Source organism: Hirundo rustica, chromosome 5, assembly GCF_015227805.2.
Source record: "Hirundo rustica isolate bHirRus1 chromosome 5, bHirRus1.pri.v3, whole genome shotgun sequence".
In the NCBI taxonomy this organism is placed as follows: Eukaryota; Metazoa; Chordata; class Aves; order Passeriformes; family Hirundinidae; genus Hirundo; species Hirundo rustica.
The window spans coordinates 16,760,698-16,787,255 of NC_053454.1; the positions used below are offsets into that span (position 1 = coordinate 16,760,698).

Consider the following 26,558-nt stretch of genomic DNA (forward strand, 5'->3'; position numbering starts at 1 on the left):
GCTCAACATTTCCTTCACCATTTTCTCTGATGTGTGAAGCCAAGTATGCCTTCTGCTTTCCTACACAGTATAGGCTTGCCGGCATTTGGCAGGGGCGATCCGGAAAATTCAGACACACTGTTGCCACATATGACGAATATTGTCATTGAGCCCACTAAACATTTAGGCAGTTTGGTGAAAAACTTCATCTCCTTATTGACTTTTTATTAGTTTCTTGCACACAGAAAGGGTGAGTAAGAAAGTTAAAGAACAACTGAGAATGCATCTCCTTGCCAAGAAGATAATGCTACTGGGAGGAACAGCAGGGAGGTGCCAGCAGGACATTACTGCAACACTGAAAAGTCCCATGTCCTCCCACTTACCCCTTTTGGACTGAAAGAAAGGCGAATCTATGCTATCAGAACTGTTGTCTGCCAGAACTACCAAGACCACACTGCAGACTCCCATGGAAACAAGAATTTAAATTAAATGGGGGAGGGATAGCAGGAGCAAACAAACCAACGTGCAGTTTTGTCATTTCCCACTGTTTTTGCCTCCTTTCTTCTGCCCTAACTTTTCACTTCTGAGATATGCTGGTTTTCTTTTTTTTTTTTTTGATCTTTTGTGAAAAGTTATCCAGTCATAATGATTCAGCATGACAAAACCAAAGCAAAACAAAACCAAAAAACCCTGGGTTTGCATACTTCTTTTAAGAAGCTGATTCTGTCAGCTACCTTGATCTGCAATAGAAGCACTCCTTCCAGTCACAGGATTTTTTCCAGGGACAGATGATTGCAAACGCAGTTGTGTTATACTGCACTAATACCCAGTAAATTCAATTAACAAAATGCAGATCGCACCAACCACCACAACAAATTCAGTTCTTTATGAGCCACACCATTTATAAAAAGACATTTAGAGCTCTCATTTAATCTGGAATACTCTCAGTATATTTAGTCATTTAAATTGCTGGAATCATGCCCAGATGGAAAGTGGCAAGATATTTAAAGATTTATTCCATTTTCTAAGTATGCCATGAATATAAAAGTCCTTCCACTTAATCTAATAAGTTTCTTTGGCCTATTAGTTTTGGATTGATAAAATGTTTTTAAATAAAAAATCAGCAGTTGGCAGACACAGTAAAAATCAAAGATACTGTGAGTACAGAGATTTAATAGGAATATATATTGGTTTCTTACAGGATATATTTAAGTTTCCAAAAGTAGCAAAGCTCTACTGTTTATTGTATTCCAAACCTTGGCAATTGCTAGAACTTGGGGTTTAGGTAACAGATTTTCAGTAAATTAGCAACACCTTTTTTTTTTTTTTTTTCCTTTTTAAAAGTGGGACACTGACGTTTGTAAAAAAAGGAAGGAAAATATGGGGAAACAAAAGTAGGCATCAGATTCTCCAAAGGAGAGGTCCGAACTTCATAGCTTGCTTTCATCTTCAGGGAACATAATTTCTGTATTTTAGTGCCATGAATAGTTTTCAAATATCTGCATAATATTGAAGCTGTAATTCCAATTTTGCTAGAGAAATGAGAAGAATTAGAGAAAATTCTATTTCTGGTATAACTAGTATAACTACCTGAATAAAAAGTAATTAATCAGTTATTCCTTACATTCTTCATCCCAGCTGAAGAAGATGGTAGGATTGCGTTTTAATAGTTTAAACTGACTGAACAATAAGTTGATCATTGATAAGTGGGATTAATGACCTAAAGGGGAAAAAAAGAAAAAAAAAAAAGTAAACTTCACTACGCAGAGTCCAGAGTGGCATTCCTGGAAAGGTTCCAACTTGATGGTTCCTCATGCTTGCTATATGACAAGAAAACACACACTTGCAATGATTAATCAAAAACTACATGTTTTATAAAAAGGGTCTGTTCATAGCTCTTAATTAGAGCTAACTTTAAATTGTGCATTCTTAGGACGCTTCTGCAAACTGCTTCATGCTAATACTGGTCAGTAGGAAGAGAAAGAGACACAAAGAGCAAAAATGCTCATGAGTTCAAGGTACTGGTCTGCAAATGAAGGGTTTTAGGCAGCAATCTGCCATGAATTCAGGCTTCATCTTCCAGCATGATGTTCCTCTTGATAATGGCAACACTGGAATTAGAAAGGTGGCAATTGCAGGAGACCATAAAAACCCATTCTGACATAAAGGAAAAAACCTCCAAGAGAAAAGGACAGAAAGAAGTTGTTGTGTAACATTTAATATATCCAGGGAAGCATAAAGCAGAAACTCCATTAAGTGATATACCCACATCTTTCTGAGCCTTATTTCTCAGGGGTTAATTGTGGAGCATGTTTCACCCTTTGAATGTCAAACCCTAAGGAAATCTGATTTCCATGGAATATCATTATCCTTACACAACAGGCACATTCACTCTAAGGAGAACTGACTTCATAATCTGCACTGTGCAACTTGTTATCTTTATATCAAACATTTTAAAAACTCAGTTATGGCTAATATTTACTTTTATAGGCACTAAAAGTTTTCAAGGGCTCTAAAGACGCATGTATGAATTCTCTCCAGACTGTAAACTAGTGGCTATTACAAGAGTTCAGCCACTTTATTTTAAAATTTGGAAGTGTTTAAAAACATTTTAAGCACAGAGTAAAGCTGCAAGATTTTTTGTAATGACTAATAATTTTAAAGCTTTAAGAAGAATCAAAAGCGTCATAAGATACATGTTCATGGGGTGTTTCTTCTGAGAAATAAAGGGGAATAACTATTAAACTGTCCCAATCTAAAAATAATGTGACGTCATTTTATACATATGGAAGAGTGTGCAAGAGTCTCACATTTTCATTAAGTACATGCAATACTGAGTTTAACAAGCCTCTACATAACTACACAGTAAAACTCCTTTTCAAAAAATAATCACTTTGGAACAATTCTAAATTGTGAGACTCGATGTTTTTCCAATTCCCATTTTAATGCTCTGAAAGACAGCAAGAATTCCTAAACAGTACACCTTCCTGATAATTTGTGACATTAACTATCACTGCTGCCCTGAAGAGAGTATTAGAAGTCTTATTGAGATTACGACTCTCTGTGCTACAAATTTAAAAGAAAATTACGTTCACCAGGGAGAGCCTCTAATTTTATTACCATGATTTTTCTTTCAGAGTTATCATTTGGCAAGAAGGGAACAAACTACAAGGTGCTCCTTCTTCCCTGGTAACTTAATACGAACTCCTTTGTCTGAGATTATAATGGGTGAACAGGCTTTAGTGTAAAGTACAAGAAAAAATATTAAAAATAGATTATATACCCCTCATCTTCTTTCTCCTCTTAGCAGTTTTAAAACAGCTTTTTTATACTCAGTAAATATATACAATTACATCTTTATTCTAATGTGAAGAATTATTTAGCTAAGAATGGAATCCTATATTGGTTTCAAGGAAAAAAATGAAATATTTTATTGGAAAATATTTCAATTTAAATTGAAACATTTAAATGGATTATATTTACCATATATTTTCCATCCAGTTCACTGAGTTGAAAAAAATATTTATATACAATGTATTCAATATTTGTTCAGAAGGTAAAACTTTCATAACACAAAATGGATCATTTGCACAGAGAGCCAAAAGGTATAAGGCAACATGAAAATTTGACTTATTAGAGACAAATAAGAAAACCGTGCTAATTCACAGTCCACTGTAATTAAAGAAAACCCAAAGCAGTATTGAGCAATGTTCATTAATTGTGAAGAAACTGTGTCATTCAAAGATACGAAGTGAATAAGCTTTTCGCCCTTTAAATTTTCTTGGATCTAAGTTCTGGGTAGCAAATTTACTTCAGAATAACATGTACACAGCAGCATCAAATTTTAAAACATTTTATTAAATATTTTAAATAGATGAAGTGGGCTAAACATTGCTTGCTTTGAATTCTCAAGCAAATTTCTTTTGGTAGTTTTTACAAAATAAAGATTTCTGTATTGCCTAAAACCATTAAAAGTTCCATTTTTAAATTAATTTCTATGTTTGTGTTCAGGGCCTACAATCTCAGATATGTTCATCTCTTCAGTCATTAACACATGCAATAATAGACTGCAAAGCCTCCTTCTTCAGCATTCAAGAAATATTGCAAAGGGTTATGATCTAATTATTTACACGCTGAGCAGCTCAAATGGAAACGAGAAGTGGGTTTGGCAATGGGCACAATCCTCAGTCCCTCTACAACTTCTCTCTCAATCCCTTCCTCAATCCCTACTTCTTTTTCTTCCCTCTTCCTCCCCCATCTCTTTTTTTTTTTTTTTTTCCTCTTAGAGGCTTTCAGACTCAAAACTGCAAAGCCATGTGAACTGCAGTTCTATAGGCACATAGCACAAATGTTTCCTAGTGCCCATAAAAAGGTCTTCTCATGCAAACTTGTGATTTCAAGAGAAACCAAACAATGCTCAGAGTATCTGCAGGAAAGCTGAGGGGGGAAACACCCCAAGGAAACTAAAGGATATAGCTTGAAAGGGCAGGAAATAAAAAATGACACATCTGACAAGCCATAAAAATTCAATTACTGGACAAGTTAAGATCTGAACTGTATATCAGCCATGGTTTAGGAGAGGACTGTTAGTAAAGAGCAGCTACCGGGACAAGGGAATGAAATCAGGAGTATATGGTATTCCTGACATTGAATATTTATTACGCCTTGTTTTGTTTGGTTTGGGTTTTTTTTCTGACACTTTTATCTACACCATTTATTTCATATTTTTCCTGTAGGGAAGATTAATTAGGACCAGGCAGATTTCAGGAACTATCACTCCATGCACAAGCAAACAAAAAAATATGGTTTTGCTTCAGTAATCAAGTTAGGGAAAAAATCGTGTTTCATGAGTCATGATACTTTCTAATTAAAGCAGTTGAGGGCTTTGATAGTGGAATGCAAATCCTGTATGTAATCTGGATGTCATCACTTTTTACTTTACATGTTGTCTTTGCCTCATCACTTCACTGCTCAAAAGAAAAGCACACAGCAAATAATGCTGAGAGACATGGGCAAAATATCCTATCCTATAGGAATAAAAATTTTTGTTAATTTTTAACAATTAGGGGTAAAGTTTATCATGGGTTTTTTTGAGAGATCATGAGATGTCACTATTTTTCAAAGCAATGGTCAACTTATTTGCATAGGACAAACAAAGGCAAATGGGTCATAGGAGGCAAACTACTACCCTGTTCACACAAAGTCCATATTTAAAAAGCTGGTACTGACAATCTTTAGCAGGAATTTTTTGAGCTATTCAAGGTCTAAAGCAGTATGAAGTATCCTAGGCAGAGCAGAATTTTAACTAGCTCTGAAATAACGTGGGCTATTTTTTCCATATATACTTTGTCAAATGTACTGTTTGACAGGGAAAAACACACACAATGATTAACAGCTTGGGATTCTTCCTGAAGCACTCATACCTCAACTCATAAATATGTGATATGAGGAAACACAAACAATGTGAAAAACATTAACAGTTGATCATGTCTAATATTTTTAGCAGTATGAAATGCAGTCAGCAGCACGATGCCTCCAAATTTATCTTCATGACAGACAACTTATTGTCCTCTTGGTGTCTCTGATTTGAATTTTACAAAATCTGCAGCAAATGTATATTCATAGCATAGAATGATCATGAAAGACTCATAACTGCCCTAGATTAGCTGAGGAGGCTGCCAATTTAGTGAGGGGATACTTCAGGGCTGCCCATTTTTGAAACTGAGCATTTAAAATTGAAAGTTTTTCAACACATTCTTTAATCTTGGGCTCAGAGTTTACTGCAGCATCAAGCTCTCACTGATGTATTCCTGGCACTGTCATAGTCTGTTCTTCTGGCCTCAGTTACAAGATACCTGCCCTCTGAAACTACTGATGGAATTAGTCAAATTACCGAGCCTTGAGCATTGATTAAATACTGGGTTTAGTATGAAAATGTTTCCCATTGAAAACCATGTTATTCCATTTACTTTTCTCTGAAATACAAAAAGATGGGGTTTTTTAGTAATTCTCTTGATCATCCTTTTGAGGATGCACTCATGCATCGAATCCATGCTGTTTAAATCCCGCATCAAAAAGGGTTGAATATAATTATCTTTACGGTACTTATGAAATAGCATTCTTCTTACTCCCAGATTTTGAAACAGGAAAAGCATGAAGGCATCTCCAGTGTGATGATATTCTAAAATTTTATAAGAGTGAAGATTTTCCATTCTGAGAATAGAGTTAAATCATCCCAACGTTGCAGTAAATCAAATATTTATTTTCTTGCTCCAAATTCATAAATGGAAACTGTTTCTGAAAGAATAATTAATTTTCTGAAGCTAAAATATGTTGACAAACCCAGTTGCAAGATTATACAAATAGACTAAAACATGAAAAATGAATTGTAGAGAAGAAATAGTACCTGTTTTAAAAGAAAGATCAAATATCCATTGCTTTCCAGCATTTCCAGCTGCCAACTGTTACAAGGGCAATGAATTACCAAATAATCTGGCATTTAGAGCGATCATGATTTTTAGAAATACAAATAAAAATTTCAGTTATTTTTAAGTACTAAACTGCAAGCCTCAACTGCGTAACAACTATTTATATACCACTTTACCAGTGTAAATTAGCTTAAGATAACCAATAGGGAATCTGATTTGTATAAAAGAAAATCTAAGTGGGAATGAGCCACCACAATATGATCAGCAAACCCACTGTCATTCTTCCAAGAGAAAAGCAGTACACGTTGAGCAAGCAGCTCTGTAACCACATGCTCTTAGTCCTACAGCACTGCCATGAGTAGTAGGAATGCTCTATCATTGCAGTCCAACAAAACCTATTTGGCCAGTTAGGTAACTTTGGACAACAGCACAGTACTGAAGAAAGTACCTCAGGATGTCTGTCTTCTTGACCCTGATAAACATTCAAATTTTCTTCTACAGGTATCCTTATGGGAATATGCTTTCTATCATTTGGTACTATATAAAGCAAAAGTAATAGCTTCATTTTGAGTTAACTATCTGTCAGATGCTGATTTTGTCTCTGCCAGAGCGACCTAGAGTAACTTAACTGAGCCCGATTTTACAGTGATTCATCTGTCTGCTAATTCAGTTTACTAGAATAAAATAAATCCTTAATTCTATCATCACCTATTGACTGTTTCAAGACCCTTTTTGAAGGTGTAAATTATTATCCAGTTTGCAGGTACTGCAGAATCAGACCTGTAAACTTCAATTCCATTTGCTTTTGATTCATCCACTATTTCTATAGAAGTGATTGCTTCAAGTGACTGAGATTGATGATAAATTAAAAAAAAAAAAATCTAAAAATTCACATGAACAGAAGGATGAGTGCTCTGAAAGAGTTACAGAAAACCTACTTGTGCCTCCTTAGTTCCAGTAACAATACAAAAAAAAAAGAAAGTGCAGCAAACTATAGGTACAACCTAATACAACAGGAAATCAAACGTATTTAGCAAACCATAATACGCATGTGATTAAAGCAGCCATTGGTTGAAAAAATTAACTTAAACCTTTAAAAATGAGTGGCTGAGAATAGCTAGATGTTTATGCTTAGATTAAAAGGCAGATGAAGCACTTATTTGCTTGGACAATACAGAGATCAGTGCAGTTTAAAACCAGAGTTAGGATGTATTTAACCAGAACATTGTTTCTAAAAGCTGGAACTCAGCTACTACAGCACAACCTTTAAATTAAATGTGTAAATAAAGTAACATATCATACAGTTAGGCTATGATGACTTAGCTCTTCATGATAAAGAAATGTCATGCATTTTTTTCCATTCTGTTTTACACAAATTGGATATACTGAGTACCTGGTGTGGGGTGTTTCTGTCATAAACTCTGTACAAGGCAATGAAAAATGCTGCCAAAATGCTAAATAATTGTTCAGGGAAGTGTTTTCTCTTCTGTTTTTACATAACATTGCAAAGTACAAATACTATGGTAAAAAGAGGAATCTGTGCTGAATAAAATGTTTGTATGTTCCTGAGGGAAATAACTTGAGGCAGATTAACTATCATTTCAGGACAGTTGCTATTTAATTTATTATTCATAAAAGAGTTCAAATTTCCATGGTGAGATATTTCACAGCCAACTTCTAATTTAAAAAAGAAGCATTTCTTTGAGTATTTATTAATAAATACAGTATATAACATCATTATATATAAATGTGACAGAATGTTACCTTTTTCCATTTCCTCAAAGATAAAGGGATTGATCATGTAATTTCCATGAAAATATACTCTGACAGCAATGAAAGGAGGTTTTACTCATCATAACAGAATTTTGGGTTGGGCCCTGATAAATTAATATCTAATTGCTGGGATTTTACATTTATTCATTAATCTTCTGACTGAAGATTTTTTTTTTTTTTTCTGCAGACCATGTATTTTTATGTGCTGCAAAATGAATAATCATGCAGTACAATTATTTTTATCACATTGTGATAAAGCACCTCAATCAAAGCTGTACCATTTTTAATCTCTTTGCACAATAGACTCAAGACAGCAGAGACTTTTTGTACCTGTAACTTGACTGATGTTAAATTCAGTAATACCACTGTATCAAAAATTCAGAATTCTTGGGAGGACAACAATTTCTCCTACACTAAAATTTTCAATAGAAAAGGTACCTTTAGAGCTCAAACTTTTCCAGGCAAAGATTCGCTTTATCAAGCAGCAGTTCCTAAGCATTTTCTTACAGCTTGCAGGCTTCTGAGGATACTGTTGCAAATCTTCATTCTCTTCATGTGTTTTCTTCTCAGGGGCTAACACTTCCATCCTAAACAAAAACTTAACCTTTAGTTTTCCTGCATAATATATGCACAACTTAAATCCAAAGACTATGGGTAAGGGAGACTGGGGAAGAAGAGAGGAGATGGACTGGGGGTAAAAGGAAAATATTTAGAATTTCATTAACCATTCTCAGCTCATACATTCCTAGTATTAATTAAATGGAATTAGTGTATTAATATTCCTTTGGTTTCAATTATTTATCTGGAACATTAATGTATTTGTAAAATATATAGATGGGGAAAAAAATCAGATTTTATCTACTATTTTTTAAAACTCTGATTTTAACTGAAATGATAAAAATAACATAATATCTCTAGATGGTAAAGAAATATTTACCTCTTACCTTAGTCAGTTGTTTAGGTAAAGGAAATAATGTAATCCTCTATGCATTAACCTATTATCCTTCCTATCTTAGCTTGCCTGACATCAGTGTCATAGAGGAGAGCTGCATTCCTCTAGCTGCTACTGAAAGACAGCTGCTCTGCCCAGAAAAGATGAATAGTTGGGATTCTGTGCTGCCTTAATGCCACTGCCACTCAAACGCAGAAAAGCAGCTGAGCCACTTAAAGCCAGTTGTACGCTTGGGGACCATTTCCTACACTACCTTCCCATTTCACAGAGGCAGACCAATAAATTCCTACATGGCATTATTTTTCTTTGTAGACTGACACTTTGAAGAAGCCAGAGGCCGTTAGCAACAACCAACACCGACTAGGACCTAACCAAAGCTCTTCTCAGTGGCTACAAACCGAAGAAAAGGAACCTACCCGGTGCTCCAGGACTTTGGTGCTACTCCAAGGTCATGCAGGAGCCCTAAGCAGCATTCCTGTTTGCTCTTCAGCGAGCTCCAGCCAGAGATGCCGAGGAGATGAGGCTGCTGAGGACAGACCCACCCTGCCAGCCGCAGCAGCCCTTTGCCAAGCAGCCATAGACTGCACCAGGGGAGCCCTCTGATTACAAACAGGAGCTGTGCCCAGCCTGTGGCAGGACACCAAAGTGACCCTTTTTCACTGCCCTCTCTTTCCCCTCACACTGTGCTCTCACACACAGACTGCATCTAACAACGTTAAACAGGATTTCTAAAGGCAAAAGGTAGGAAGAGCCAAAGGAAAAAAAAAAAAATTGGCACTGTACACACCAGAGTTTGATAAACAAAGCTGACTTTTCAATTGTAAACCTACTGCTTCCTAAAGAAAGCATAATAGAACACAGCACCTCGCTGCCTTCACTTCCATCAGGAATTCCTACTGATTATGCAAAACAATCAAAGAATGCAAAGGAAAAAGTATCCACTTTCTGAAATTTATTTTTTTACGATACTGGAACTCAAAGTGTTTTTTTAATCAGTCAGCTTCCCTTTGAACTGAATTAATCTTCATACTAATTACATACATTTGCAACTTTTATGTTCATGAAGTTTCCTGCAGACATTTTAAAGACAACTTAAGCATGTTGCTTTGTGGAAAACGTTACACACAAAATCCCCATATCTACCTATAACAACTGGAGACACCTCAGGTCTATCCACATGGGCTAGGACAATAATTCCACCTCTGTAAACAGTCTATCAATCAGCTGTAAGAAAAAAGCTCTCAGTAGATTCTGCCCATAACAACAGAGAAGCATTTGCCTTAACAACTGATTTTTAGGCTGCCAAAGTAAAAGGAAGAACTTGCATTCAGATTCCCATCTAGGGACATATTTCAGGCCCATCGCTATTTAGAACTGAACAACACTTGAATCTGCACTGTTGGAACAATACTTGGTGGTATAAGGTCCTTTGAGTTCTCGCATGACACAGCACTCCAGACATGGCTGTATTCCTATCACAAACCACTATCAAAGTTAAGCTGAATTTCAATACGACAAGAGTTTCTGAAACTTCCGAAACTTCAGCAGAAAAACTTCTTCCAGCTTAAGCATATTTCACAGGTCTTTTATATCTTTCGAAAGTGGCATTCTGAGAATAAATATGAATTTTAAATTGGTGTTTACTGTGCTAAGTATATTTTCACCACACAATATTCAGTATGAATTTCCAGATGATTACTGGAACAGAATTTTGATTTGTGAGAACAAAACATGAGTGTTAGTTATTACACAGAAATAATACCTACTTTTAAAAGAGAATGGTCTCAACTATTCCTAGATCCCATTTTTGAATGAAATTAATGTACTCTAGAAACTAGAGTTTATCCCTGCAAACACTGAAGGGATCTCTTCTGATCAGTCTGTGCAAGGCATCTGCAGAAAGTCACCCATCTTCTCTGGTGGAACACATCTCTATTGTTCCTGTCCAGTGCAAGGAGAAAACCAATCCTATGCCCATGAGCACTGGAATATAGCACCATGTAGTACAGCTCCAAACAGCTAAAACCTGAAAATGTTGTTAATGTGATTCAGGTTCAAGTTTTCTGGATATAAACCTTCAGAGAAACTGCCTGCCCATGTAACAGGCAGCTATAAAATCCTTGAATTCCAGCTCAAAGGCCAACTCCACAACACATTGTCATACTCCTCTGAGGGCCTCATCTCAGGGATTCCTTAATCCACAAGGAGTGTGAATGGGGAACCAGACACAGGAGACGAGACAAGCCTCTGGGAGTATGATTCCCATGATGGGATAATAAACAGGAATGTGCACTGCCTAGACAGGGAGCAATGGGAGAGGGTTATTGGATATACTCACACATTAGTATTTGAATAAAGTCTTCAGGAGGTACAAGAATACAGAGGAGTTTTGCCAGAGATGGGATGTATAAATGCACAAATTTGATAAAACTACTCAAGAGGGAATGGAGAGGTATAATCCTCACTGAAATCTTCAGGGTTTGCTTCTATGCACCGGAAAACTGCGTCTTATTTGCCACAGATATGAAGACATTAATTTGAGATAAATATCTAGAAGGACCCATTTTTTCTAAAACTGATTCAGGAGACGTCAAGATATTCAGATGGCACTGTATCTGTTTCCTTACTTCAAACCTTAATCAAGTTCACAGCAATTTTCTTCTATAATAGAAGCATACATGAATCAGAAGTTCTGTGCAGTACTAATCATTGTGAAATAATTTTGTAGTGAGTTTAAAATAAGTTTAAGCTGTAGAACAGTAAATTTCAACATACCACTGAATTTTTTCAAACAAATGATGTTGTACTTCATATAATCATAATGATTTAGAAAAGGAATTAACATCACTCTTCTGAAGCTGTGCATTTGATTTGCTTCCTTCTCCTCTTCAGATAGTGTACTCTGACTTTGAGGAAAGGAAACTCATTGACAGTGAATTCCACATTTACAAACCTAAGGACTGTAAAAACTATGTTACACACAATGTTAGAGAAAGACTGGTCATATTGTAAGTAACATAAGAAAAGTATGTCTGAAAAGTGTACGAATCGTGGCCGTACAGGATCCTTCCTTCACCAAAATACAGTGAATCATTTCATAATATAGGTGAAATGAAAAAGGAATTTAAGAGTAATCTACAGAACCTGAGCAACTTCAGGATCTGGGAAGCTGGGAGATTTTTCAGCTGAGAGCGAACAGTAAAACAGGCCAGAAAGAAAATAAACAGACTTGTGCACTAGTGGGAGTACCAACAACAAGACAAACGTGGAGCAATAATCTGCAAAGATTCTGAAATACCTCTGGTCTGAGCCCTTACATTTTACTGCAGCAGTAACCACGATCCTGAATTCTTCCTGAGCACATGCAAGTCAGGAAAGGGAAACTGTTTACTGTAGCTGTAGCAGTGCACAGAGACAGGGACTGCCTAAAGAAAGCAGGTTTTCATTATTTCATGTTATTGGATTTTACCAGTAATCAGTTACACCCAAAAGTAAAGCTGGAGCTATTTTTTTATTTCTTATTGATGTTTAAATAACTATTTTTATGAGTGATCTAAATCATACAAGCTAAAAACTCCAGAGAGTCACAAGCTGATGAATCATATAAGGTCTGTGTGATGCCACATAGCTGCAGATATTTTGAGCAATACTTATTTGAACTTCAAGGAAATGTTTTCTACCGGGGTAAGTGGACTTGGTTGTATGAAAGTTGTCTTAATCTTGCTTGATCAGATTTGATCTTTAGAAAAATGAAACTGAACTTTATATGAATTAATGGAAAACTGTATAATTCTTCCCTCAATAATGAAATAGCAGCTGGAAAGAGCAGAGGCATCATTAAAGAGAGAGAAATACCTCAGAAATATTAAGATGAAACAGTCAAAACTGGCATCTACATGGGATTTGAGGGGAATCTTTACAGAACTGTCGAGTTGCATTAACTGACTACTCTAACACAAGTATTTCAAGAACTTTCACTGATGACTACAAAGAAATTGTTTAACTTCAACAAAGCTAGATTAAACCAGTGATGTCTGCTGAAAACTTCGGACCACTAGAGATTGCAGCTATACGTTGTGAAATGAATACTGAAAAATAGGGCAAGCTTACGGAATCCAGTTCTGGATGAATGTGTGGGTGACTGCTGACATATTAAGGAATATTACAATGAGATGCTTCAGAAAAAAAGCAGGTTTTGTGTGGCGGTGCGAGAACTGTTTTATTAAGTTTTTATAAGAAGTCTTATGTTATGGTTCAGTTCACTGTATCCCCAGTTTTGTAACAGCCCATCCCCTTTTGAGCTTCCTGTATAACAAGGTGTTGTATGACAATCATCCCACCCCCCACCTATCTGTGTCCATCCCCTCTCCCCCCCGCCCCTCCCCCCTGCTCTGGGGCAGCCTGTCTTTCACTTCAGGACCCCTCCCCAAGACTGGGAAATCCCCAGGGAGGGCATGGAGTGATAGGTCGCCCGGGGGGAATTCCTTTCTTTTGCGTGTGAGTGGTCAAAGGTTTGGAGGTGGACACTCCTTGTTGCCCCCTGAATCCCCTGATTTGTTGTCTTGTTGTAACCTCCCCTGAACCCTCCCCCACTTATAAGATGGGACAGGGAATTCCAAACTTTCTCTGGCCTGTGGTTTGTACTGAATAAACATCTTCTAACCTGCCTAGCCGAGAGCCATCCTTTTCTTACTGCCGCTGCTGTCACGACACTACTTGGTCCAGCTGCTGCTGACAAGCTGAGCCCAGCAGGTAAAGATAACCTGCTTGCACATCCGGACTGAAAGCGTCCTGGCCGCTGTGCAGATCTGAGCCAGCCAGGGGCCAGCATCCGGCCGGCGCGGAAGGAGCACGACCACAGTTTTGCTTCGATTTTTTTTCACAGCAGAGGCAAGTTTCAATAGTATTTTATGATACCTGATTTTGGTAGATGAAGGAAGGGATTTGTGAGTGGAAAGAAGAATTTCATTCTCTTTCTGTAGAACAAAAAATGGAACAGAAAAGGATATTGGCAAAAATATATCAGCTATTTATTTACCCCCACTGTATACTGGTCTCTAAGGTTTTGTTGCTGCATTACCTTGAACTTCATTTACATCTCTTTATCCTTTTCATTATATGTTTGATTATTTATAGGAAAAAAAGAAAAAAAAAAAAAGGCAATATTGACTAAAATCTGGGGTTCTACTTTTGCCAAAAGCAAACAGGTAAATTTTAATTTGTCTATAACATAGTGAAGAGTTCAGCAGTGCTCACCTCTCTGGAAAGTCTGTGGGAAGCATTTGAAAGCATGTTGAAGTATATTGAAGCACATACTACACAAGTATAGGAGAAACTGCTCTTTGGTTTTTTTTCTCATCTCATAAAGGTCATCATCTTTCATATATAAAATGTCTATAGGTCTTGTCTGTTCATGCACAGTGAATCTCTGTATTTGAAAGGAGGAGAAAAGAAAAGAAATAGGAACAGTGGGGCAGATGCTCCAGAATTCTTTTTGGTTTTTTAACTGAACATTTTGCTGGGACAACACAGGTTAATAATTGATTTCAGGTTGTATTCAGATATTCTGGCTTAGAAGGAAAACATCTGTGTTTACACATGTTATCTCACGGTGCTGTGTGGGTCACAGAACACCTGGCGATACCCGCAACAATGAACTGACTGCATCAAGAACTATGAGCAACATAACCAAGAGCAAACATCAGTGGGTGGGAATTTCAGAGAGCTCCTTTGCTGTGCCAGAGGAATTTCATGTCATAATGAACACTCTTGGTGTGGTAGGTATTGGATGATACAGTAGCCAAACTAAACTGAGAGAAAAGGTTTACCTCCTGTCAGGTTACAGTGATAGGAGACATGACAGTGACTGTGATATGAGTAGAAAGGATTTTAATTGTAATCCATTGTTAATTTTAAGTAAGACATTCCTGCTTGCAATTAGCAGTTGTCTGCAGTGTGTATGGCTACTCCCCTTGGTTAAAGTGGCAGGGAGTTTTAGATTTTCAGTGTTAATAAACATTTCTCAGCAAAGAGAAACATAATCTATTTACTGTTGAAAAATTAGACCTTTACTGCTGCCAAGAAGCTTTCTTGTCAAAGAAAGACTGAATTCTTACAAGACTTGTTAAAGGTACAGAGTAACATTTCATTTTCCAAAATTACAAGAGAAAATTGGATTAGTGAGAGGGGATAAAAAGGATATGCAAGCCCTAAGGAGTTTTTTAGTTATTTCTAAAAGTCTTTTCATAGGTAACTTAGCAAATTTGAACAATTGCTTGCCACTGCTATGAAAGGCAACACCCCTTAGAAAATATTTTTTAAAAAACTTTTCAGTAAAATCACATAGCTGAGAAGACTACCTGGGTTGGGTACTCCAAAGCTGAAAAAATCCTCTGCTGCTGAGAGGGACTCGGGCAGAGGGAGGTCAGAGAAATAACTCGACTAAGGCAAATGTGCCAGGACTGATCCATTCTTTGTGAGGATGGTATGTTCTGATACTTTAAAAGGGTAGCAATCTACCAGAAAATGCCATCAATGTCATAAGTCATGAAGAATTAATGAGTCTATTGGACCATTTAACTCCCTAAACAAATATTTTTTTATCTCAGAGTCACAAGATGAATATACCCAAGAACCATATGACTCCATACAACAGGTACCTTATTTTTCTACATCTGTATATCATCATGCTTCAACAAGAAAAAACCCTATTTTAAAAGTCTGAAAACTGAAACAGATGAGAATAAAGCTTTATGAGCTAATCGTGGTAGATTTATAAACAAATTACGGTGTGACTTAGTGTATAATTTGTCAGAAATATTGATAGATCAAATTGCTCCTTTAGAACTAACAGAATGGCAGACTGATCTCAAATAATGTGTGAAATCATGTTTTCCATGATTACCAAAAGTAATCTATGGTACCAAAAGTAGTATCATCAGAGTATAACTTTGGGAAGGATAGACTAAAAGCAGAGAAAATGTATACAAGTAGATTATTGGATTAACTTCTGTAAACCTACAGAAATGCCAACAAATTCTAAAGAGAAGTTCCACCAGGATTTGTTGGAAATTATTTGCTCTTGGTTTAAATTGTTATTTTTACAGGCTTTACAACTAACCATATTTATCAGTAGCTGTATTAATCATATTTTTGGCGTTATTGCAATGATAAAATTGTAAACACTGTTCTATAATATATAAAGCATATGCTTTGCTTCGTAATAGTAAAAGGTATCCATTTTTAAACTGGTCTCAAGCTTATTATGTGGACTAGATACACTCCCTTCCTGCAACTGCTTTGACTTCATTTATGACTCTACATTTATTGTGCTCAAAAACATTGACATAAATAGTAGAAGACTCAGTTAGCTCATAACTATCCGAACTCCGTTCAGATGATCATGGCTTTCGAAAATGCTTCATTTTGCTTTTGCTCAGGCCCATAATTAGCCCTATATTTGTCAAAATATCCCTAGAAACAAACTGGAATTTCCTTTCTCTGCGGATCTTTATCATTTACATATCATTTACACCTAAAGAAACATGAAACAAACTGTCCATCCTTATTTTGGATTGGAACAGATTTTCCAAAAAGCAGCAAGAATAAATTTGTCTGGGACACATAAACAATTTTTCTTTTTTCCATACATATAGATCACCCAGTACAGGACAGAGAAATTATGTTCAGTTCTCACTTATCCCTTTAACTAATATTTTAAAATGACACCAAATTAAGAACATCTGCAGTAAATCTCACAGAGATTGTGACTTATTTATGAAAATCTAAGTAGTTTTGGAAGCACTGAAAAACACTACTAGCACAGCACTGGTAACAGGAAAGGGCTCATTACCATCAACTCCTATCCCAAAAAAAGCTGCTTATCAGAGACTGACCCGCAGATGGGGCAGCACTAACAAATGAAGCTAATTGAATAACAGCAAAACATTTCCATGACCCCTTTCTTTTCTAACCTCCTTGTTTTGATAAACAATCTAATACTAGAATCTGAAATTATTTCTACGGTATGCTCCCCTTAATCCAAGGTGTTTTCGGACATAAACAGCTTAGAATAAGAAATGTTACAATAAATCATCTACAAAATGAGTTCCTTACCGCTACAAAGCAATCATCATTGCTGTCTTTTATTCACTGAAGAACAGGAACAAAATCTGAATGATTTCAGATGCTATAATGTTATGCTGATAATAGCCCTTTAAATGGTTAAAGAAGAGAGAGGAAAAGGGGTGCAGCTGAGCAACTAACAGATTAGCTGAAATGAGAAGCTTCTAAAAATTTATTTGACCGTAAGAAGTATTGATCCATAATATGGTCTGAAGAAGAAGCTTGAGGAAATAGAAGAATACTACTGCACAATATGCTTGAGAAGAGAAGCCAAAAAGATCTGATATTTTGCTTTGTTTTTGAATAAAATTGATTATAAACCAGGAGAAGTTTTCTGATTTCAGATTTCAGTAGAACATAACTCATACATTTCCTCCAAAAAGACACAGAAGCCTCATTTACCAGGGATATATACATTGCTTGGAGAGAGTACCCATGAATCAGTATGAGCATTATTTGTCGCTTGGATCCCTGATGAAGTATCAGCTTAACTTTTAAATGATCTTCCATATTCAGAGAAAACAATGCAGACTGAATACAAACCTGCATTTTTAAGCTGCCACATAACGTTTCATTAAGTAAAATCACATTTAAAATTATAATCTCATTAACTTCATGCTTGTTACCTTATGGTCAGCAAAATAATGATAAACATCTCAGAGAGAATGAAATAGAAGATAAAACATATTTCCAGATAGAATTTAAAGCTGTGTTTATTTGGATATACACGCAAAAACAACAAAGTTACAAAGATGAAATAAGAGTATTAAAATTCTGAATTTTAATACAGGCTTTCATATTTTCTTTTAAAATTTTATTCAACTGTTTGCAAATAACTTCTATTTTCCTAGATATAAACAGCCTCAAAGATTGAAAAGAGGTTAAGAGAATATAAATTCAGAATATAATCAACAGCGCTATATTGAACTCACATCATTAATGCTTGATTTTGTGATATGCTGAGCATTTCCAGCTCATACAGCGGATAGGAGAGTCTTGTAGCGTCCAGCATTTTTCAAGACCAGACTCAGATGATTATTATACACTGAAAAATTATAATTTGAAACTATTTTATCTTTTTTCCATCTATGATTTCTTCCTCAGTGGTCCTGGAGTGAGACCAAAAATGATAGCACATTGAAATTCACATTGTGGTAAGATGAGAAGAACTCAGGAAGCAGAAAAAATGCTGGCAAGCAAATAAGTTATTTATTATTTAAAAATGTAATAGGAGGAGCCTTTTTATGCAATTTTTGGGTGACTACATTCTATATACAGTATTTAATCACATTACCATTTAGTAAGTTCAATTACCAAGTGACATGCTTTCTCTACCTCATGTCAATAATTTGCCTGAATTATTGTACCTGTTAACAGATTGCAAGTTAAAACTGCCTCTTCAGAAATATGAAGTAGCTTTCTCTCCTTCTAGGGCTGCCCAGCAATGTTTACCCTTCACTATGTTATACAGCATGAACGGTGGTCAAAAATAGTTGCACGTGCCATGGCCATTAAGAATTCCAGCTGTTTCTAAATATCTCCAGGTCATGCTGATCAATACTTGCAACTTAGGTTCAAGCTCAACCAGCATCAGGTAGGCTGAGTGCCGCCACCACAAACCATTTGGACCACCCATAGAATTTCAAATAATTACTTTATAAAGATTTAGTGTGTGTTTTGAATGTGCCTGACAGCAACGGGAACTTCTAAATGCTTGGGCTAATTGGAGAGAACAATAAGCTAATTAGTCAGAAAAATTTCTAGTTGTACTGTCTTCTGTGGCTGCAGTTTCTCAGAGAAAATGAACAGAAAACACACAAAATGAGTTACCAAACAAATAACAACTACAGGTTTATCATTAAAAGAGGCAGCTTTCCTCAGTAATTAGCACACAAAATACCAGCAGCTAAAGAAAGGCCCTTTAATAGGCAGGTTCCAGCTATTGATTTTCTACAAGAGCCTAATGATCCTTACGCACACTAAATGTGTGGATAAAAGTCTGCCATAGGAGCTCCTCATCAATTTATTAATCCCTATCTCTGAAACACACATAAGAATATATCTTTTTTTACATTTAAGTACAGAAACACTGGCTTACATACTTATGTAAGTGTACACTTATGCACTTATATAAATGTACTTACACACTTGCAGTATTTTCATACTTCTAGCCACCTAAAATTTCCTCCAGGGCACAGGAAAACCAAACTGTACATCATAGACTATATACAGTTGCCAGCACTTTCCAGAATTCCCATAACTGGAACACCTGAAAGCTTTTTCTTCCTCAAAATAATCTTGAAGCATTGAATCAGAACTTTTCATTACAGAAAGAATTTTATAAGCATGGGCTTTAATCTAGTGATACATTTACGTAAGATTGCATCAGGGAAAAGCTGATTATTGTATTGCTTGGAGGGGAAAACCAGCTTTTTAAAGTGGTTTAGCAGGCCAGCACTATTTACAATTGAAAGATTGTCATTCCTGAGTATTCAAGGCATGGTGCTATCCTTGATTATGTACTGTCAACATTTGTCAAATGCCTGTCCAGGTGGAGCAGTTACAGTGTATTTACAGTGTTAGAGTGAAATCCTCAAAGGGAACAGTGATGCAGGGTATTCAGAAACTACAGAAACAGATTCATCAACAGCATGCCTTATTCTGGCACTTCCAGATGACAGAAAGCACTCTGCAAACTTCCACCACTACCTGTCAGAACATCAAAGTTGTCACTTCCTAGTGAGCTAGTAAACTTTCAGGAATCTCCATATTGTGGTGTTATCACAGAGCAGTACCACAGGAAAGAAATAGAAAAGCTGTATTTAATAGTCTCAAACTTTCGCCATGCAGCAGATTACATATAAATTGGAAAATATATATATATATATAAAAAAAAAAAAGAAAAAAAAAAAAAAAGAGAAGCCTCAGTTTTATCTGTATTTATCAAATGACAGAAAACTCAGTTATTTCTCATAGTCAATGAACAAGAACTATAATTTCTTATTTTCCTCTTTGGGCAAATACATACATAAAACAAAATCACATTTCAAAAAGTGAGTCTGGAGTTAGACTATGCTAATAAAGGATGAAAGAAAGTGAAATTTCATGTATTTCTATAGTTTTTATGAAGGCAGCATAGCTGTAGACTTCATCTTAGACAAATTATAATAAACTTTAACTATAATAACTGCATATTTGACAGCTGAGTAACAAACACTTAGCTTTTTTATTAACCCAAGGAGCCTGAGAATATATCAGGGAGTTCTAACTGTTACCTGTCTTAGACATGGATACTTTTATGTGTCTTCTCAATCAAGAGAAATAAAAATGTCTGACCTACTACCTTAGCTACATGCTCTGTTGTCGCCAGTGTGATCCATGGCTAGGGGCTGGGAACTGGATGATCTTTAGGATCCCTTCCAACCCAGGCCATTCAATTATTCTATGACATCCACCAGCTTTCATGTCTTCCAGCTATGTCTCTGTTCACTAAGTTTTACTGTGTCATGGGTAAAATGTTATTAAACATGACAGAATGACTCATTAATGAGAACACATCTATGAATGGAAAAGGGACTGGCTCTTGGTCCAACTCATAAATTATTTCATCAGCAATTTAAAATATTATATTAATGGCTGATATGGACAAATGCAAAGGCTGATGGATAAATAATCAGAAGGACATTTTATTTTTATAGGATAAACTCAGCAATTTTTTTTTTTTTTTTTTTTTTTTCCCAGTTCAGCAAAACGCAAAACCACACTTCTAAGAGCAAAGCATAGAGAGAGTTCATCTTTGTTCAAACACAAAAATCCCTCAACCCCTCAGATGAGCATTCTGGTCTAGAGTGCAAACTTCCAAAGAGATCAGAAAACAGAGGAGTAACTTCAAAGAATGACTGCAAAGTAAAGGCAGTAAAGGGATTACTACATCTCTTTTTAAAGACACTCATCAGTGGCAGAGAGATCTGAATATGGAAAACTTTTGAGGCTGATGGACATGGAGCAATTTAGATTGAAAAGCTAAAAACTCAAGCTAGATAAATCTAGAAAATAAGATAAAATTTTAAAGTAATTAAATATGTGTGGGGATCCCTTTATTGGTTCATTTTGTTAAAAATAATAATCATATTTGAAATACACATCATGATCCAATTCCTGTGAGAAGACCTCTGAATGAAGAAGGTCAGCTTAGAAGATTACTGTGATCATCTCTGTATTTTAAAAAATGCTCTTTTTTGCAGATTAAAGGAAAGAAGACTATGTTGTTCTCATTTCACAGGTTGTTTGCAAGGTAACCTTCATCATCAAAAATGCTGCAAATATCAGTGTAAAAACAGGAATATAGAACACAGTTCTATCTAGCAATTCTATCAGATTTTCTGGTAAATTCAAGACATTATGACAATGCTTCTAACACCATCTGAATTCTATCAGGTGAGTTCAAGATTAAGCAGTTTCTTCAGGATGAAGTAATTTTTCTGCATTTGCCTATGTTGTTCTTCAGCATAGAAGATTGTCAAATCTCCACACAAATCTGTATGTAATCAGATGATTACAATTTAGCACTAAGTTAAATGCCCAAGTGATTAAAACACATGAATAATTGAGGGGATTCCTAATGGAATAATTACAATAATGTTCTTTATTATATCCCTATTTTCATAGCTTTAGGCAATATCAAGTGGTTCAAATTAATAAATCATCTCATAGATCAGATGATTTTCTAGGACCTACAGTTCAGCCCTTGAAGCTATTGGTTAGGAAGGAAGCCATAAACAGTGCAAATAATAATGAGATTTTTGACCTTCCACTGTCATGTAAATTGATGTGTGCCTGGCATAGGCAGACTTTGCTGCTAAACTCTAAAGCTTTCAGCTTTGTCATTGTTCCCATCTTGTAATTGGATGTGTTAACTCTAAACGGGATTGAAATAGAAGAGCAAAAGCAGGGAACAGAGTTAGGAAGAAATAAATATTCTTTTTCAAAAAATATGCACCTACTGAGTTCCTCTAAAAGAAAAATTATTAATCACTTTACAGGAAATTAGGATGCTTACCATATGCTGATTAATTAATGTATAGAGAGCTATAATACAGGTTATTCTCCAGTACTTAGCTTTTCAGGTTGTAAAAATCAAGTCAAATTAATGAGAAACAGTCATTCATAACACTTTTTTATTATTATTTTACTTTTTTTCTTTCAAGCTTTGACTCTAATATGCTGATTTTCTTTCTTTCTTTTTCATTATGACTTCTATTTATATTTCATTCATTTCTGGCAGCACTGAGTACCTGAGGTCCACCAGCTCAAATACTGTGATCCTCATATTTGGTAAAGCCACTTCTGTCTTATACTTTGTAATGGTCAAGCAAAACAATGCTGATTTATCTTTTGCAATGATGGCTGAGCAAATTTTAACTGCAGAGCTGAGCAAGCTATACAGAGTTGGTTAAGCACCACTATTGTCCCATACTAGGGATCAGAAAACTAAAGATCAAATTACGTGACTAACTTAGAAATATCCCCAGACTTGGAGGGACAACAGCAAGTAAAGAAAAATGCTAAATGATAAAAAAGAAGTCCTACGAGGCATGCCCCATGCTCCTGAGAAGGTGACCACAGCAGCTCTCTGTGTGCGTGTTCTGGACAGCGTGTGTGCCAGAATCGCCAGCAGAGAGAAGCCACACGCTGACACCAACCGGCCGTGGGGATACTGCTGCCTACTGCAGCACAGCGCAGTGATGTCTGTGTATCTGTACGTATTCAACAATAACACAAAAGTTACTGCAATAGAGGAAGCAAAATGAAGCTTACAGAAACTCCTGACTGCGATTCTGTATTCAGAGATGGAGATTGAAATGAGTACAAGAAAAAGACAAAGAAGGAAGGGGAGAGGAGAAAAAATGTTGCCACATTACGATTTTCCATACCATACCTTTATTTTTATACTGAAAATTCAATTTGTGATGCAATATCAATGAAAATGAGAGCTACAGTTTCAGGACACATGGCATTATCAAATTTCATTTTTAATTTCCCCATATTAAAATACTGATAAATGGGAACACTACCAGTCCATATAAGTAAAATGACAGTTGCCCCACAACGCCCCAAACTCTTCTTCTGTCATTGCTTATCATCCAAGAAGAGAAATACTAAGGGTTCAGCACATATTTTGTGATATTAACACTTTGCAGAAGGATGAAATGGTGACTTAGCATCCAGATACTTCCCACAGACCTAATTCTGTACCACATTAGCATTGCTAAGTACTCTGTGAAATTCTGATTACTTAGGATAGTTAAGTACCATGGCATTTACTATAATAATTTGGTCATTATCACAAACAAATTGTAATTTAGGTGACTGTGTATGACTTTCCTATGTTCCTTTGACAATCCATGAAAACTATATTGTAGCATTTCATGAGGATCTTTTCAAATAGCCATCACACATCCAAGGAAAGAGCTTGTTACTTAAAAACTTCATAATTATTCCAGAAAGCAAGGGTTTATGATGTCTGAACTTCCAGTACAGGATGAAAAACATTGTAACTCTGTCCATCTTCATGAGACAGCACATTAATTTTCACCTTATCACACTAATACATTCTACTTTCTACTAATTCAATATGGCCAAATTCATCTAAAAAGAAGAAACACCTGCACTACTGAAATATCTCCAGACTTGCTAAATTCCTGTCAAAATAATTTATGCTCTCATTTTCATTTTAAGTGATACATTAAAATTTGAGTACACACAGGTTTTTATATCATGACAAATTATTTCTTTCCAGATACTAATTTTGCTCAAACTCTGTATTAAAAGATCGTGTCAGCAGACTTTCATAGAGTGCTTCCATGTAAAAACTGTTAAGCTGAAAGCTTTATTACATACCCCAGGTCATCTCCAGGTAAGTTGGTCTTTTTCATAGTGGTAGCAAAGTTTTTATGTTGGAAAAAAAAATACTCACATTAATAAGATAAAAACCCTAAAAATGGCAGTATTAGAGAGAAGTAAAGAGGAAATCAGTCATCAGACTTTTAGCACTGAACTTCAGTCATTAAATTGAGTGGGTAAATTCCCTCGACTCAATCTACAGTCCTACAGAGAGATGCCAGAACAGAGGACAATCCTGCATGTTCTGCCCTGAACTGTCCTGTTCTGGCTACATTTTCAACCTGATTAAGTGCCTAGAGTTAGGCAGCGTGAATGTATTTTGTTATGTCCACTCAATCTCTATCAAGTCCTCACATTCATAGGCGCTGTGGGATCATGAAATGCAAAAGAGACATAAAATTGAAAGTTATATTTCTAGCAGTGCAATGGAAGCCATTAAAAAGCCATTACCTCGCAATAGCTGATGTACTCTGGCGACTTACAATGTCCTACTGTAAGGGTGTTCGTGAGTGGAGAGGTTAGGCAGGATGGGGGAACCCAAACAGTAACACCTCAGGGTGGTAAGTGCTGAGAGTACTAATTCTTTACAGCAACCACAGTATGGTAACCTAACAATAAAATGTATAATCTGCCAAAAAGGCAAGGAGAAAGTTCTACACTATTTCACAACTGGTCTGAAGTGGATTGCATATCTATTTCACAGAACACACACTCCAAATGCTCCTGCCTTGAGGCTGTCATCCCTTACTGTATTATGGAAGTACCTAATGGCCCCTGTATATTAGGTACTATACAAACACATATTAAGAAATACTTCTTTTTCCTATGAACAACAATAAAAATAGGCAAAATGAAGGCCAGGCATAAGGTTGCATTGATTTTCTCCATTTGACAGATGGGGAATGGAAGCCCACTGAGAGTGAATGCCTGAGGCAGCATGCAGCAAAGACAGGAATTTGCCCTAGACAGCTCAAGTTCCAGACCAGTGCCTTCTCTCATTAATATCTGCTTCTTTATGCATTTTTTGGCCACAATCTAGCAAGAGAAGGAGCACTGCTCTGGCCCATGTTTAATAGGATCACAGTCTTAAAATGATACTCAGGAGTCAGAAACTTCAAAACTCAGATAATAAATTTTAGGCTGTATTGATTTCAGTTTCTTCTCTCATCTTCCATGTTCTTTAAACCCTCTCCAGTAATTTGATTCAAGAGTGGAAGTCCTTTGAGAGTATATGAAACAGTATTTCAGTTTAACCAGTAATGTGAGTTTTCATCAATCAAATATTAAATACTTGAAGAGAAAATAAACTTGAACTATAAGAAATGTTTTTGACGACAGTTCAAAAGATGTACATCTGTATAGTTCTGCAAATAGACAATAGATTCACTTTTGTGTCACAACACCGAGTGGTAATCTTTTGTGCCTCATCCATCCATCTTCTGAACTATGAGAAATGAAAACAACAGTAAACATGGATAAAACAAAAGTACTGTCTTAGATAAGATAGCTGCAGACAGCATTTGTACAAGAGGTTTCTCTATCATTTGTTGCAAGGAAAAAAATCACATATACAAACAGTATTGGTCTAATGTCAGAGTTTTCAGAGAATCAGTATTTTAATGAGTTCTAAGCCCATATAACGTAATGAATTATATATTTGTGAGATTTCTATCACAGAAAGAAAAAGAGAGATTTAAAATAATAAATTAAAATATCAATGTGCCAAATATTCAGCTGTTTGTTGATTATCACTAGCATTGGGGGAGTGAGGAAACAAAACTCCCTAATAAAACACTATACTAGTTGATGATAGAACATTATGTAAATACTCACAAGACATTAACATTATGAGATGTGCCAAAAAATGCCTACATGGTTTTTGTTTTAAGAATAGTGTTGTTTCTCTGAGTCTTGGGAAATGCAGTCTGAAGTCCTGCTTCTAGAATAACTGCAAAATTATATCCTCATCTGAAAAAAGCAGTGATGGGAGAAGCAGGGCAAATAAGGCAGCAAAAATAGAGAGGTTACACAATCTCCTAGATGTCTATTGATTTCCATAAGCAAGTCCTCAAAATTTGATCCTACTTACTGTAAGTTAATTATCCACACCACTTGGAATATGGAAAAACAAGTCACTACCACTGTAAAAGGAGTCAAGAAACTTTGAAAATAATATATTGAATACACATAGACTACAAATGATGAGCAAATTTATACATTAAAAAAATTTGAGAGAAAGGAGTCTGATAATAAACCCCCCCAAAATATGAGGAAAAAGTAATAACCTTCTACCTTCTAATTTTGTCACCATCAGAAGACGCCTTGTGGCAAAAGATGTCAAACCCAAAGCCACAGCTTTGCCACTCTGACACCACTTATAAAACCTAAAAGTTGAGTTT

At 35.9% G+C, this 26,558-nt stretch overlaps 1 protein-coding gene across 4 annotated transcripts in view; it reads right to left on the reverse strand.

Annotated features, from left to right (window-relative positions):
* Window positions 1-26,558, reverse strand: part of KCNIP4 (potassium voltage-gated channel interacting protein 4) — a 410,197-nt gene that overhangs the window by 357,768 nt on the left and 25,871 nt on the right. Inside the window, exons 1-2 of one of the 4 annotated variants that reach the window (XM_040065088.2) lie at window positions 9,549-9,713; window positions 8,619-8,767 (exon numbers count right to left, since the gene is read on the reverse strand). The exons of 2 other annotated variants lie outside the window; for them this stretch is intronic. In XM_040065088.2, coding sequence (XP_039921022.1) covers window positions 8,619-8,766 — 148 coding nt within the window. In that variant the 5' untranslated portion in view covers window position 8,767; window positions 9,549-9,713. Of the gene's footprint in view, window positions 1-8,618; window positions 8,768-9,124; window positions 9,259-9,548; window positions 9,714-26,558 lie in introns of those variants that run through there. One more of the 4 variants, XM_040065087.2, reaches the window with a different exon arrangement.